A 15,400-nucleotide genomic window follows, 5' to 3' on the forward strand; every position below is an offset into this window, starting at 1 on the left:
TATCTTCATTAATGATCTGGAGGATGGTGTGGATTGCACCCTCTGCAAGTTTGCAGATGACACTAAACTGGGAGGAGAGGTAGATACTCTGGAGGGTAGGGATAGGATACAGAGGGACCTAGACAAATTGGAGGATTGAGCCAAAAGAAAACTGATGAACAAGGACAAGTGCAGAGTCCTGCACTTAGGACGGAAGAATCCCATGCACCGCTACAGACTAGGGACCGAATGGCTAGGCAGCAGTTCTGCAGAGAAAGACGTAGGGGTGACAGTGGACGAGAAGCTGGATATGAGTCAACAGTGTGCCCTTGTTGCCAAGAAGGCCAATGGCATTTTGGGCTGTATAAGTAGGGGTATTGCCAGCAGATCGAGGGACGTGATCGTTCCCCTCTATTCGACATTGGTGAGGCCTCATCTGGAGTACTGTGTCCAGTTTTGGGCCCCACACTACAAGAAGGATGTGGAAAAATTGGAAAGAGTCCAGCGAAGGGCAACAAAAATGATTAGGGGTCTGGAACACATGAGTTATGAGGAGAGGCTGAGGGAACTGGGATTGTTTAGTCTACGGAAGAGAAGAATGAGGGGGGATTTGATAGCTGCTTTTAACTACCTGAAAGGTGGATCCAAAGAGGATGGTTCTAGACTGTTCTCAGTGGTAGAAGAGGACAGGACAAGGAGTAATGGTCTCAAGTTGCAGTGGGGGAGATTTAGGTTGGATATTAGGAAAAACTTTTTCACTAGGAGGGTGGTGAAACACTGGAATGCGTTACCTAGGGAGGTGGTAGAATCCCCTTCCTTAGAAGTTTTTAAGGTCAGGCTTGACAAAGCCCTGGCTGGGATGACTTAGTTGGGGATTGGTCCTGCTCTGGGCAGGGGGTTGGACCAGATGACCTCCAGAGGTCCCTTCCATCTCTGATATTCTATGATTCTTGCATGATCCATCCCCTGTCATCCAGTCCCAGCTTCTGGCAGTCAGAGGCTCAGGGAATCCCAGACCATGGGGTTGCATCCTTGACCATCTTGGCTAATAGCCATTCATGAACCTATCCTCCAGGAATTTATCTAGTTTTTTTTTTTTAACCCCATTATACTTTTGCCTCCACAAAATCCCCTGGCAATGAGTTCCACAGGTTGACTGTGTGCTGTGTGAAGAAATACTTCCTTTTGTTTGTTTTAAACCTGCTGCCTATTTGTTTCATTGCGTGACCCCTGGTTCCTGTGTTATGTGAAAGGGTAAATAACACTTCCTTATTCACCTTCTCCACACCATCATGATTGTACAGACCTGTATCATATACCCCCTTAGTCGTCTCTTTTCCAAGTTGAACAGTCCCAGTCTTATTAATCTCTCCTCATACAGAAGCTGTTCCATACCCCTTATAGTTTTCGTTGCCCTTTTCTGTACTTTTTCCATTTCTAAAGCTTTTTTGAGATGGGGCGACCAGAACAGCACTCAGTATTCAAGGTGTCGGCCTACCATAGATTTATATAGTGGTATTAGGATATTTACTGTCTGATTGTCTATCCCTGTCCCAGTGTTCCTAACGTTCTGTTAGGTTTTTTGACTGCTGCTGCACGTTGAGTGGATGTGAAAACTATCCACAATGACTCTTTCTTATGTGGTAACAGCTAATTTAGACCCCATCATTTTGTATGTATAGTTGGGATAATGTTTTCCAATGTTCCTCACTTTGCACTTACCACCATTGAATTTCATCTGCTATTTTGTTGCCCAGTCACCCACGTTAGTGAGATCCCTTTGTAATTCTTGACAGTCTGCTTTGGACTTAACTATTCGGGGTAATTTTGTACATCTGCAAATTTTGCCACCTCACTGTTTACCCCTTTTCCCAGATCATTTATGAACATGTTGAACAGTACAGACCCCTGGGGGACCCTACTATTTACTTTTCTCCATTCTGAAAACTGACCATTTATTCTTATCCTTTGCTTCTTGTCTTTTAACTAGTTACTGATCCATGAGAGGACCTACCCCCTTATCCCATGACTGCTTAGTTTGCTTCAGAGCCTTTGGTGAGGGACTTTGTCAAAGGCTTTCTGAAAGTCCAAATACACTATATCCACTGGATCACCCTTGTCCACATGCTTGTTGACACCTTCAAAGAATTATAATAAATTGTCGAAGCATGATTTCCCATTACAAAAACCACGTTGTCTCTTCCCCAACGTACTGTGTTCATCTATGTGTCTGATAATTCTGTTCTTTACTATAGAGTCAACCAGTTTGTCTGGTACTGAAGTTAGGCTTACTGGCCTGTAATTCCCAGGATTGCCTCTGGAGCCGTTTTTAAAAATTGGCATCACATTAGCTATCCACCAGTCATCCGATACAAAGGCTAATTTAGATGATAGGTTACATACCACACTTAAAAAGAAAAGGACTTGTGGCACCTTAGAGACTAACAAATTTAGCTGAGCATAAGCTTTCGTGAGCTACAGCTCACTTCATCGGATGCATACAGTGGAAAATACAGTGGGGAGATATTATATACACAGAGAACATGAAACGATGGGTGTTACCATATACACTGTAACAAGAGTGATCAGGTAAGGTGAGCTATTACCAGCAGGAGAGAAAAAAACCTTTTGTAGTGATAGTCAAGGTGGGCCATTTCCAGCAGTAGGCAAGAACGTGTGAGGAACAGTAAGGGGGAAAAATAAACAAGGGGAAATAGTTTTACTTTGTGTAATGACACATCCACTCCCAGTCTTTATTCAAGCCTAATTTAATGGTGTCCAGTTCGCAAATTAATTCCAATTCAGCAGTCTCTCGTTGGAGTCTGTTTTTGAAGTTTTTTTGTTGAAGAATTGCCACTTTTAGGTCTGTAATCGAGTAACCAAAGAGATTGAAGTGTTCTCCAACTGGTTTTTGAATGTTATAATTCTTGAAGTCTGATTGGTGTCCATTTATTCTTTTACGTAGAGACTGTCCAGTTTGACCAAAATACACGGCAGAGGGGCATTGCTGGCACATGATGGCATATATCACATTCGTAGATGCGCAAGTGAACAAGCCTCTGATAGTGTGGCTGATGTGATTAGGCCTTATGATGGTGTCCCCTGAATAGATATGTGGACACAGTTGGCAACGGGCTTTGTTGCAAGGATAGGTTCCTGGGTTAGTGGTTCTGTTGTGTGGTATGTGGTTGTTGGGGAGTATTTGCTTCAGATTGGGGGGCTGTCTGTAGGCAAGGACTGGCCTGTCTCCCAAGATCTGTGGGAGTGATGGGTCGTCCTTCAGGATAGGTTGTAGATTCTTGATGATGCGCTGGAGGGGTTTTAGTTGGGGGCTGAAGGTGACGGCTAGTGGCGTTCTGTTATTTTCTTTGTTAGGCCTGTCCTGTAGTAGGTGACTTCTGGGTACTCTTCTGGCTCTGTCAATGTGTTTCTTCACTTCAGCAGGTGGGTATTGTAGTTGTAAGAATGCTTGATAGAGATCTTGTAGGTGTTTGTCTCTGTCTGAGGGGTTGGAGCAAATGCGGTTGTATCGCAGAGCTTGGCTGTAGACAATGGATCGTGTGGTGTGGTCAAGGTGAAAGCTGGAGGCATGTGGGTAAACATAGCGGTCAGTAGGTTTCCGGTATAGGATAGTGTTTATGTGACCATCGCTTATTAGCACTATTGTGTCCAGGAAGTGGATCTCTTGTGTGGACTGGTCCAAGCTGAGGTTGATGTTGGGATGGAAATTGTTGAAATCATGGTGGAATTCCTTAAGGGCTTCTTTTCCATGAGTCCAGATGATGAAGATGTCATCAATATAGCGCAAGTAGAGTAGGGGCATTAGGGGACGAGCGCTGAGGAAGCATTAAGTCAGCCATAAAAATGTTGGCATACTGTGGGACCATGCGGGTACCCATAGCAGTGCTGCTGATTTGAAGGTATACATTGTCCCCAAATGTGAAATAGTTGTGGGTGAGGACAAAGTCACAAAGTTCAGCCACCAGGTTAGCCGTGACATTATCGGGGATAGTGTTCTTGACGGCTTGTAGTCCATCTTTGTGTGGAATGTTGGTGTAGAGGGCTTCTACATCCATAGTGGCCAGGATGGTGTTATCAGGAAGATCACCGATGGATTGTAGTTTCCTCAGGAAGTCAGTGGTGTCTCGAAGGTAGCTGGGAGTGCTGGTAGCGTAGGGCCTGAGGAGGGAGTCTACATAGCCAGACAGTCTTGCTGTCAAGGTGCCAATGCCTGAGATGATGGGGCGCCCAGGATTTCCAGGTTTATGGATCTTGGGTAGCAGATAGAGTATCCCAGGTCAGGGTTTTCAGGGTGTGTCTGTGCGGATTGTTCTTCTGCTTTTTCAGGGAGTTTCTTCAAAAACAGACTCCATCGAGAGACTGCTAAATTGGAATTAATTTGAAAACTGGACACCATTAAATTAGGCTTGAATAAAGACTGGGAGTGGATGTGTCATTACACAAAGTAAAACTATTGCTCCATGTTTATCCCTCCCTCCCCCCCCCCCCCCCCGCTACTGTTCCTCACACGTTCTTGCCAACTGCTGGAAATGGCCCACCTTGATTATCACTACAAACGGGTTTTTTTCTCTCCTGCTGGTAATAGCTCACCTTACCTGATCACTCTTGTTACAGTGTGTATGGTAACACCCATTGTTTCATGTTCTCTGTGTATATAAAATCCCCCTACTGTGTCTTCCATTGCATGCATCCGATGAAGTGAGCTGTAGCTCACGAAAGCTTATGCTCAAATAAATTTGTTAGTCTCTAAGGTGCCACAAGTCCTCCTGTTCTTTTTGCGGATACAGACTAACACGGCTGCTGCTCTGAAACATAGCACACTTAGTAATTCTTCAATTTTATATTTGAGTTCCTTCAGATCTCTTTGGTGAATACCATCTGGTAACTTATTACTGTTTAATTTATCATTTTGTTCCAAAACCTCCTCTATTGACACCTCAAGCTGGGACAGTTCCTCAGATTTGTCACCTAAAAAGAATGGCTCAGGTGTGGGAATCTCCTCACATCCTCTGCAGTGAAGACCAATGCAAATAATTCATTTAGATTCTCTGCAATGACTTTAGAGTGATCCTTTAGCACCTTGATCATCCAGTGGCCCCACCCATTGTTTGGACTATTCCTGCTTCAAATGTACTTAACTTTTTCTTTTTTTTTTCTTTTTGTTTTTTCTGTTAGTTTTTATGTCTTTTGCTAGTTGTTCTTCAGATTCTTTTTTGCCCTGCCTAATTACATTTGTACACTTGATTTGCCAACGTTTATGCTCCTTTCTATTTTTTTCAGTAGGATTTGACATCCAGTTTTTAAAGTATGCCTTTTTGCCTCTAACCGCTTCTTTTACGCTGTTGTTTAGCCATGGTGGCATTTTTGTGGTCTTGGTATTATTTTTTTTTAATTTGGGGTATACATTTAGTTTGAGCCTCTAGTATGGTTTTTTTTTTTAAGTTTCAATGCAGCTTGCAGGGATTTCACTTTCGTGACTACTCCTTTTAATTTCTGTTTAACTAGCTTCCTCATTTTTGTGTGGTTCCCCTTCTTAAAGTTGAATGCTACTGTGGTGGGTTTCTTTGGTTTCTCCCCCGCCCCCCGGCCACAGATGTTAAATTTAATTGCATTATGGTATTATTCAGTAGTTCAGGTATGTTCACTCCTTGGACCTGATCCTGTGCTCCACTCCAAGAACCAGTCATTAATTGTGTCTAGAAAGTTTATTTCTGGATCCTATCATGAGGTGACATGTACCCAGTCTATATGGGGATAGTTGAAATCTCCCATTATTACCGAGTTTTCTAGTTTTATAGGCTCTCTAATCTCCCTGAGCATTTCACAGTCATCATCACCATCAAGGTCAGGTGAGCGGTAGTATATCCCTCTCTACTTTTATTAGTCAAGCAGGGAATTTCTATTCTTAGAGAGTCTATGGCACAGTTTGAGTAATTTAGATTTTTACTGTATTTGGCACTATGCTTTCTTTTGCATCTAGTGCCACTCCCGCACCAGCATGACCTGCTTGTCATTCCTGTATATTTTGTACCCTGATATTCCTGTGTCCCATTGATTATCATCGTTCCACCAAGTTTCTGTGATGCCTGTTAGACCTTCATTGAATACCAGAGACTCAAATTCACCCATGTTATTACCTAGACTTCTAGCATTTGTATACAAGCACTTAGCAAATTTGTCAGTATTTAGTTGTCTGCCTTCATGTGAGGTAACTGAATGGGACTCTTTTTCATTTGACTGTTTCTCTTCAGTTCCTACCTGTACTTTATCAACTTCTATCTTCTCCTTTTTACTAGGATATGGAGACTCCCCATTAATAGACGCTCCCCTAAGGAACATCTTTGTCCGAACCGTGTGCTCCTCTGCATGTGTTGCCTTTCCCCCAGCCCTTAGTTTAAAACCTCCTCTGCAACCTTTTTAATTTTACATGCCAGCTTTGGGTCACAGTCTCCTAACACATACTACGTTCTGCTGGGGCAAAGGGGTGGGGGAGGTAACTGCGTGGGCAGAACATATATTTGCATGTGCATCTATATGGTGATGATTTTGGACAGTTTTGTCCTTTAATTTTCAAGCTAGTGTCTGTCTGTCTGTGTCTGCCTCCCTGTATTTTGCTGTTTCCTATGGTATTTGTGCACCAGGATAGTGGTTTAGCCAAGGGCGGGTGTTGGTTTTAATGAGAACCACGCAGCTAAAACCTTGTGTGGGAGGCTGCTCTGTAAGCACCTTAGCCTGACAGGTATGCAGCAGTGTCACCTGCAAGTTCATTGATGAGCCGGGAGGAAGTCAGTCCCATGGCTAAGCTGTGGCTAAACAAGGCTGGGATGTGAGTGGCGGAATCTGTGGCCTTGAGATCACATTGGGAGCCACCCTCCTTGTCTGAACACTCTCTGGTGGAGATCTTGGGTCTTGTCTCTGTGTCGTTACTAATATTGATATTGCTGCCTGGAGGCCCCCGGCTGCATCAGGGCCCAATTGTGTTGGGCGGGGCACAAACAAATAGGAAAACGATCCCTGCCCTAAAGAGCTCATGGTCTAGGAATCCTCTCCCCACACTTCATCCACACACGGTCACTGGGAGCCTTCTGCATGCAGCCTCTGCCATCTGTTGTGGCCTTCCTGTGCCTTCCTACTTCATCAGCTCTCCCGCTCGGTTCCTCTCTCAGCTCCCTTGCCTCTGCCCCTCAGTTTATCTCTCCCTCTGTCATTGGCCTGAACGCTTTAATTTATTCACCACCCTCCTTTTGGTAATTTATCCCATTTTACTTTTTGTTGTCTTGGATTATTTAATTCTGTAAAAGGCTTTGGGATGCCTTGCGTATGAAAGATGCTGTAGACAATACAATTATATTGTATTGCCGATGATTCGCTGGCCTCCTGGACTTCTAATTCTTATCATGGTGGTGGTGTTGTAGTTTATTATTTGTGTTGTGTCTGTGCTCTGAGAGCTCAATCAGATGGGGCTGTGCCGTGCTGGGCACAGCAGAACCAGCCCCTGCCTGCGAAGAGCTTGCAGTCCAATTGTGCTGTGATTTAATGCTAACATGCTTGGTTGTGAGTGTATGGTTACTGGAAATATTGTACTGTGCTGGAGCACTGGGGGCATAGATCCCAGTCATCATGATGTGGTTAAAGTGGAGGGCTGGATTCTCCCCCTGCTCAACCACAGACTGACTTTGTGACCTGGGGCAGGACATGTAACCCCTGTAAGAATGGGGATAACCATACCTGCTGTTTCTCTATTGCCTGGGGGGCGTAGAGGGGGGTTGTGAGGCTAAACTCCCCGTTTGTTAAAGCACACGAGGCTGCTCGGATGGAAGGTGGTAGGGAAATTAGAAGGATTCCTGTTCGAATGGTCCTATTTTTTATTGTGCTGAGGCTCTGGGCAGGGGGCACCTAGCCCAGGGGCTAGGCTGGCAGGAGGTGCCCCCCCCCAACACGCTGAATAGTTGCAGCGGGACTCTGCCTGGCAGGGGAGCCCTGCTTGTGGGTGCTGTCCTCTACACTGTGTGGTTTGACCATGGCTCTGTGCTGGCTCCTGCCCTGTGGAAGTGGCCTGTGCGGGAAGCTCCCAACTGGGAGAGTTTTGGGGAGTGGCTCTCTGGGGCTTGCTTGGTGAGGAGACGGTTTGTGGGTCCCTTTTGGCCTTTGGAGCAGCTGTGTCTGTGATACCGTCTCTCTTGCTTTTTGTAACCATCAGGCACATGGCACTGGGCTGCTTCATGGCCCTGGCGCCCGCCCCGCCGGGTCCCGGATGCAGCCGCGCTGCTCGGCTGCTCTTTCCTCTCGCTTACACGGAGCTGCTCAGCAGGTCCTGCCTCTGATCGGACAGTGCTATTGCCTCAGCAGCCTCTTCCTTCCCCAGCCCCTTTGGCCGCTTGCAGGGAAAGGGAGGAATTTGGAAGAGGCGGGATCCCAACCCTACCCCATCCTACTGCTCCCCTAGCTTGTGCTCTGTGAAGGTCCCTGTAAAAGATTCACAGGGACAACTGAGCGCTCAGGGTGCTGGAAGGCTTTGTTCAGGAGCTGGCTGTGCAGTTGAAACACAGGGGTCGATCCACCTACCTACAGAACCAGAGCAAGATCGATTGGGGCGCTGTCAGGGGATGGGACTCTCAGAAACAGAAGAAGACGGAAATAAAAGGGAAAGTTAGATGGAAAAGTAAAAACCCTTCCTGACAGCCAGCAGCCTGTGAAATGGTGGGATAGACACCTGCAGGAAACCAGAGGAGTTTTCATTTGAGTTATTTAAAACTAGATAGCACAAAGTAGGAAAATACAGGGAATGTCAAAGGACAATCTGCTGTTTGTCTGTCTGCTTAGGTGTTTGCATTAGCACCATTCATGGTGGTTGTGGTCTTTGCTTGTAGACCTCAGGGATGCATGGTCTGGGATCAAATTGGACCTTGCCACCTTTAATTTTTATGACTGCACTTATATTTACACTGTTGCTGTCCTTGGCTCCCATCCCCACACAGCTCTGCTACTGCACCATGCTCCGGACATCCAGTAACCCTGACGTAGACGGGTGCAGCCAAAGAGAGGTTCCCGAGTGGTGAGAACTGCTAACCGGGGGATGCCCCATTCCTGTGCCATTGTGCTGGTCTGGGAGTTACTCATGGCTCCTTTATTGCCTTGAATCTGAATAGATCTCTGAGCCATTAGCGATTATCTTTGCGAACTCGTGGAGGAGGGGAGAGATACCAGAGGACTGGAAAAGGGCAGTTATAGTACCTAGCTATAAAAAAGGGAATAAGGACAAGCCAGGGGATTATAGACCAGACAGCTTAACTTCAGTACCAAGAAAGATAATAATCAATGTTTGAAAGCACCTAGAAGAAAATAAGGTGATAAGTAACAGTCCACATGGATTTGTCAAGAACAAATCATGTCAAACTAACCTAATATCTTTCTTTGATAGGGTAACAAGCCTTGTGGATGGGGGAGGAGGGCAGCAGTAGATGTCATATATCTTGATTTTAGTAAGGCTTTTGTTAGTGTCTCACGGCCTTTTCAGAAACCAACTAGGGAAATACAGCCTAGATCAGGGATCTCAAACTCAAATCACCACGAGGGCCACATGAGGACTAGTACATTGGCCCGAAGGCCGCATCACTGAAACCTTTTCATACAACGATACAAAAGTGTAGTCAAAAATGAAAAATATGAAGAGTAATATAGTATGATATTAAAAGTCAACATATTAACTTTTTAAAAACTGTAATGTGAAGAGGGGTTTTAATAAAATATAAACACTTGTAACTATTCCTTATGTGGTCAGTAACACTGATGATGATCTACACTAACAATCTATCAACATAGCTGTAATGGCAGGAACTTTTTAAAGTAAATATTCATACAAAATACTTTGCCACTTTTAACAAACATTCTTCCCAGCTACTCACAGCAAAGAATCATACATGCTGAACTTCATACCTCAGACTGCTCGTCTAGTCGATGAGGCCCCGCCCCTGCCCTGCCTCTTCCCACCCCTTCCCCATCCCCATTCCAAACCCTTTCCCAAAGTCCCTGCCCCAACTCCCTCCCCCCCCAAGCACGCTGCATCCCCGCTCCTCCCCCCTTCCTCCTGGAAAGTCCTACGCGCAGCCAAACAGCTGTTTGGTGGCAGGAAGCGCTGGGAGGTAGGTGGAGGGGGGGCAGGGGGTAAGGGGAGCTTGGCTGCCGGTGGAGTCGGCGCCTATGGCAGGCCACAGGAAATAACTCCACTGGCTGCTTGAGACCCCTGGCCTAGATGGAGCTACTATAAGGTGGGTGCACAACTGGTTGGAAAAACATACTCAGAGGGTAGTTATCAATGGTTCACAATCAAACTGGAAGGGCATATCGAGTGGTATCCCACACGGATCTGTCCTGGGTCCGGTTCTAGTCAGTATCTTTATTAGTGATTTGACTAATGGCATAGAGAGTACACTTATAAAGTTTGTGGGTGACACCAAGCTGGGAGGGGTCACGAGCACGTTGGAGGGCAGGATTAGAATTCAAAATGATCTTGACAACCTGGAGAAATGGTCTGAAATAAATAGGATGAAATTCAATAAGGACAAAAGCAAAGTACTCCATTTGGGAAGGAACAATCAATTGCACAAATATAGAATGGGAAAGGACTACCTAGGAAGTAGTACTGCAGAAAAGGATCTGGGGGTTATAGTGGATCACAAACTAAATATGAATTACAAATATAAAAATTTGTAACACTGTTGCAAAAAAAGTGAACATCATTCTGAGCTGTATTAGCAGGAGTGTTGTAAGCGAGACACGAGAAGTAATTCTTCTGTTCTACTCAGCACTGATAAAGCCTCAGCTGGAGTATTGTGTCCAGTTCTGGGCACCAGACTTCAGGAAAGATGTGGGCAAATTGGAGAAAGTCCAGAGGAGAGCAACAAAAATGATTAAAGGTCTAGAAAACATGACCTATGAGGGAAGATTGAAAAAATTGGGTTTGTTTAGTCTGGAGAAGAGACGACTGAGGGGGGTCATGATAACAGTCTTCAAGTACCTCGAAGATTGTTATAAACAGGAGGGTGATAAATTGTTCTCCTTATCCACTGAGGGCAGGACAAGAAGCAATGGGTTTATATTGCAGCAGGGGCTGTTTAGGTTGGACATTAGGAAAAACTTCCTAACTGTCAGGGTGGTTAAGTGCTGGAACAAATTGCCCAGGGAGGTTGTGGAATCTCCGTCACTGGAGGTGTTTAAGAGCAGGTTAGACAGACTCGTCAGGGGTGGTCTAGGTAATATTTAGTCCTTTCTCCATAGCCAGGGGACTGGACTTGGTGACCTATTGAGGTCCTTCCCAGTCCTGCATTTCTATGATTCTATGAATGTGCTGAGCTGATGCATTACAATCAGAACAGACGTTTCCCCTTGTCCATAGTCCCTGCTTCTCCCAAGGAAGGAGTTTGCACTCTTGGTACAAGCTTCCCCAGTATACCCTCTATAGACCTTAACTCTAAGGCCTCCAGTCAGATAGTGATGGGGCCACCTATGTCCCTGGAGATAGGGGCCAGACAGAGAACAGGTTAGTGTCACATTGGAAGTGATTGTAATAGGGCCTAACCCAACCTGTCTGGGAGTCAGTACAGGCCTTGCTAGCCCCTCCCCAGTCACTCATGGCTCTCTCCTGCTTTGTGCTCAGATACGCCATCGATCGCAACACTGACCTGGAGAGGATCTTTGACATTGATGCAAACACAGGCGCCGTTGTGACAGGCAAAGTCCTGGATCGGGAGACGGCAGGGTGGCACAACATCACGGTCCTGGCAATGGAAGCAGGTGAGGAGGAGGGTTCTGGAGAGGGGTGGGTCTCACTCACTGGCGCAGAAGTGACCAGCCTCAAGGAAGCAGGCATTAAATAGTGGTGATGTAAGAGAAGATGCAGGAAGGGGAATCTAACATCTCCCCAGACAATCTAAAAATACTCCTCCTGTCTCATGTGTTGAGAAGGGGAGCTGTGGTCGGATGGTACCTTTGATGAACACTAATCAAAACCCATGTTATCTACCCAGCAGCTCCACCAGCCATCCCTACGCTGCTCATTTGCTGCTTTCACCCCTGATGAGACACCTCTGGGGCTCCCAAGAGCCCATGTTTAGATAGCGTGTTTCCTCCTCAGTTCTGATGCCAACCTGTTTCTGGATTTGCTGCCTGGGTCCTGGCGCCTCTGCCTCTCTCCTCAGACATGTGCAGTGCTCGCAGTCCCCCACGGGGCAGGAAATTATATTGTGGGGACTCTGCAGTAACTTAAAATTCCCTCCGGCCCCGGCACCTGCACTGCGAGTATTTTCTGAAGGACGCCTCCTACTTCCCATTCACACACACACGCCTTGCACCGGCGTTGGGCCAGTAGCAGAAGCAGCTTGTCCTGTGTTACATCAAACAGTGATTTTATAAAAACAAATAGATTTGGGGCATTGTGTCTAGAAAGGGCCATGACAGTGAGGGACAGATTGACAGATGAAATACAACAGATGGACAGAAAGGCCCATCACTTGCGCTCTTCTTCCTTTTCTCCAGACAGTTGTGCAGGCTGTCTCGGCCCAGCTCTCTGTGCTGTCGTCGGCACCTGCTCTCAGCTGTGGTGATGCAGCAGCCGTGCTGTCTGTGCTTCATCAAGGTTATTTCTCTGCCTAATGCCACTGGGTGAGAGCCTTGGTGATTCCAAAGACTTCATTAAACACAGGGAGTAAGCAGCAAGGAGGCTAAGGCAGCTTCAATGAGCTCAGAGAATTGCCCTTCCCGAGGCTGGGCTGGCCTTGCTCACAGGGAGAACGCTTGCCTCCAGCTCCAGAGCAGCAGAAAAGCTTCACTAAATGCAAAACTCAGCTACGTGACTGTTTTTCCCTCAATAATTTCTGCACACACAGACCACCGTATCCCTTACTCACATGTATAAAGAAACCCATTAACTGATCGGGCTCTCTCTCCTGTGGGCTGGGAAGGAAGCAAGAGAAGTTCTCGTTGTAATTTCTGTTTTGTAAGTACTTGGGAAGTGCCAAATAATGTGGGACATCTGAGTACGTGGGTAGACGGATGGGTGGATGATGGACAAACTTCAAGGACTTGGAAGTTTGAAGACACCACTAAATTTGCTTTTATCTTTCTAAAGGGGCCTGTGGGGGGTTGTTACTAATGGTTTTTCACTTGTTTCTGCCCATGTTTCCTGCACTCTGCTAATTCCCTTTCCTACTGTTTGCCTGGTTCTGCCCTTTCCATTCTGTGCAGTTTCCCAGAAGGATGAAAATGATGTTATAAAACTGCTCTTCTAAACTTCAAGAAGACAACGAGAAAACAAAAGCCCAAGCAGTCACGTTAGCTTCTGCTTCTGGTGAATCTTTGAGCTCCCTCACCGGGGCTGGGAGGGCTGCAGACAAAATAGGGAAGAGCCAATAGCTGACAGAGTGGATTTCTGAATGTTCCCCTTGACGTTCCTCTCCTGCTTCTCCCCAAGAGGGCCAGCACATGCTGTTCTTCTAAGTGAAAGGCGGTTTTTTGGTGAAATAAATATTCAGCACTACGGCAGGTAGAAAGGGAGCACCTGCCTTATGTGTGAATACAGATGAATTGTGAGAGCCAGATGCAGGGCGGGGATTGAAAGATTGAGCGGAAGAAGGAAAAGAAACAGAGACACCTAAAGGGCAGAGGTTTGCAGAACCAAGTAGCTGTGAGATAGGGAGCTACTGCATTCCCTAAAGGCTACTGTGGAAAAGGGAGCTTGTGCCTGAGAACTCCGTCTGCCTGGGAATTCTGAGCTGATGGCCAGACGGTAGCGGTGACCTGGGAGGCTAACAGGAAGGGCCTGTGACAGGAGATGGAGCCTGCCTGTTCGCCATACTCCATTGTCCTCTCTTTCAATAAGCTTCTTTTGGAACCTTGACATACAGTCCTCATGTGACAGGTTTCAGAGTGGTAGCCGTGTTAGTCTGTATCAGCAAAAAGAACGAGGAGTCCTTGTGGCACCTTAGAGACTAACAAATCCTCATGTGATAGCCTTTCCTTTCTGTAGGGCAGTGATGCCCTTCCAGCCTTCATTTGCAGTTGCTGAGGAGCCCTCTCTCATCCGGCTGGGGAGAGCGAGGAGGAAACGCATTCGCAGACGTGCAGGTTTCATGTTCGTTTCTCTGTGAGGATTTTTCTCATAATGGCACTTCTGCCAAAACACAGTGACATGGAACGACTGCCTGGCGCATTGCTGAGCAGCCAAAGCCCGGACTCAGGCAAAATAATTTCCCAGCAGAAGTTCTGTTCATCTTTTTTACTTCAGTTAAAGACAGAAAAGAACAAACTCTTGGTCCTGGCTTGTAAAGGCTTTGAACAAACTCCTCATGGGGAATGAAAAGAATATAAATAATAGCAAAAAGAGCTTTGATAAACGACAGGTGTTCTGCTGCTGGGTAGGAAGGTGGCAAGATTATCCTCAGCGCCCTGCCACTCTCTGTAATGCATGTTCAGGCCCTTGTCTCATTGTGTGGAGCTAAGCAGGTTGTTCCCTGTAAGACAATGGATCTGACCCTTTTGACTCCAGTGAGAGGGCTTGGGTTCCCTCCACATTCTTGTTCCCTTCCACACAAACATCGAGAACGATAGAGGCTTCAAGAAGAAGCAGAACAGTGGGGAATACAGAGAACACGAACACAGTCTTCAAACCTTTCCGCTCACTTGTCTAATGTCTCAGAATGGTAACAGGCACCAGCATCGCCAGGCCAGGCACAGACCCAGTCATGCCCCACTTTCCAGCATCACAGTTAGCACCAGGCTCCAGTCCAATCCGCTGGGTGCCTTTGAAATGAGAGAGAGGTCTTGGTAAAGGATTTTTCCTCTCTGCACTCAGTGTGTACAGGTAAGGGCACCTACCTAGATCTGCCTCTGTGCAGGGGAGTTTGCCTAGGTCTTGCTTAGGGGACAGCTTGGGGATGTCTTTGTGGGTTGTTTTTTGTCCAGGAAGATATGCACACGCTCGCCAAGCCGCATGGTGACGCATTGATGGGTCTGACGCAGGGCCAGGACTTCACTTAGCGCTAATCCTGTCCTTGCCCTGCCTTTCTGGCTCCGGTGCTGAGATGCCTGGACACAGGGGGACTCAGTGTGCAGCCTGGAACATGTATCACTTGGGTTGTTTCCACCCCCACCTCTGCTTCAGCCATTGCAATGAGAGGGGTCCAGAGCTACAAAGACTGGACCCAGATTGGAACAGCCTCATGGTCCTGGGACATCTGAACCTAGGGGTTTGGCTCTAGTTACAGTGAGGTTTTATTTCCACTGGCTGTTGTGAGCTGTATGTTCCTGGGAAAGCTGCACCGCTGTGGCCTTGTGGTGAGCACTGGCTAGGCCCAGGCTGGTCTTCCCGGCCCTGCACCCCTGTGTGTCTAGACACCTTTAATGC

The 15,400-nt window shown here is 46.6% G+C and overlaps 1 protein-coding gene across 3 annotated transcripts in view; it reads left to right on the forward strand.

Moving 5' to 3' along the window:
* Positions 1 to 15,400, forward strand: part of CDH22 (cadherin 22) — a 187,805-nt gene that overhangs the window by 140,192 nt on the left and 32,213 nt on the right. For all 3 annotated transcript variants that reach the window (XM_073308961.2, XM_073308962.2, XM_073308963.2), the window contains one exon: positions 11,657 to 11,793. In XM_073308961.2, coding sequence (XP_073165062.1) covers positions 11,657 to 11,793 — 137 coding nt within the window. The remainder of the gene's footprint in view (positions 1 to 11,656; positions 11,794 to 15,400) is intronic.

The sequence above is a fragment of the Lepidochelys kempii genome, chromosome 13, assembly GCF_965140285.1.
Source record: "Lepidochelys kempii isolate rLepKem1 chromosome 13, rLepKem1.hap1, whole genome shotgun sequence".
Taxonomy (NCBI): Eukaryota; Metazoa; Chordata; order Testudines; family Cheloniidae; genus Lepidochelys; species Lepidochelys kempii.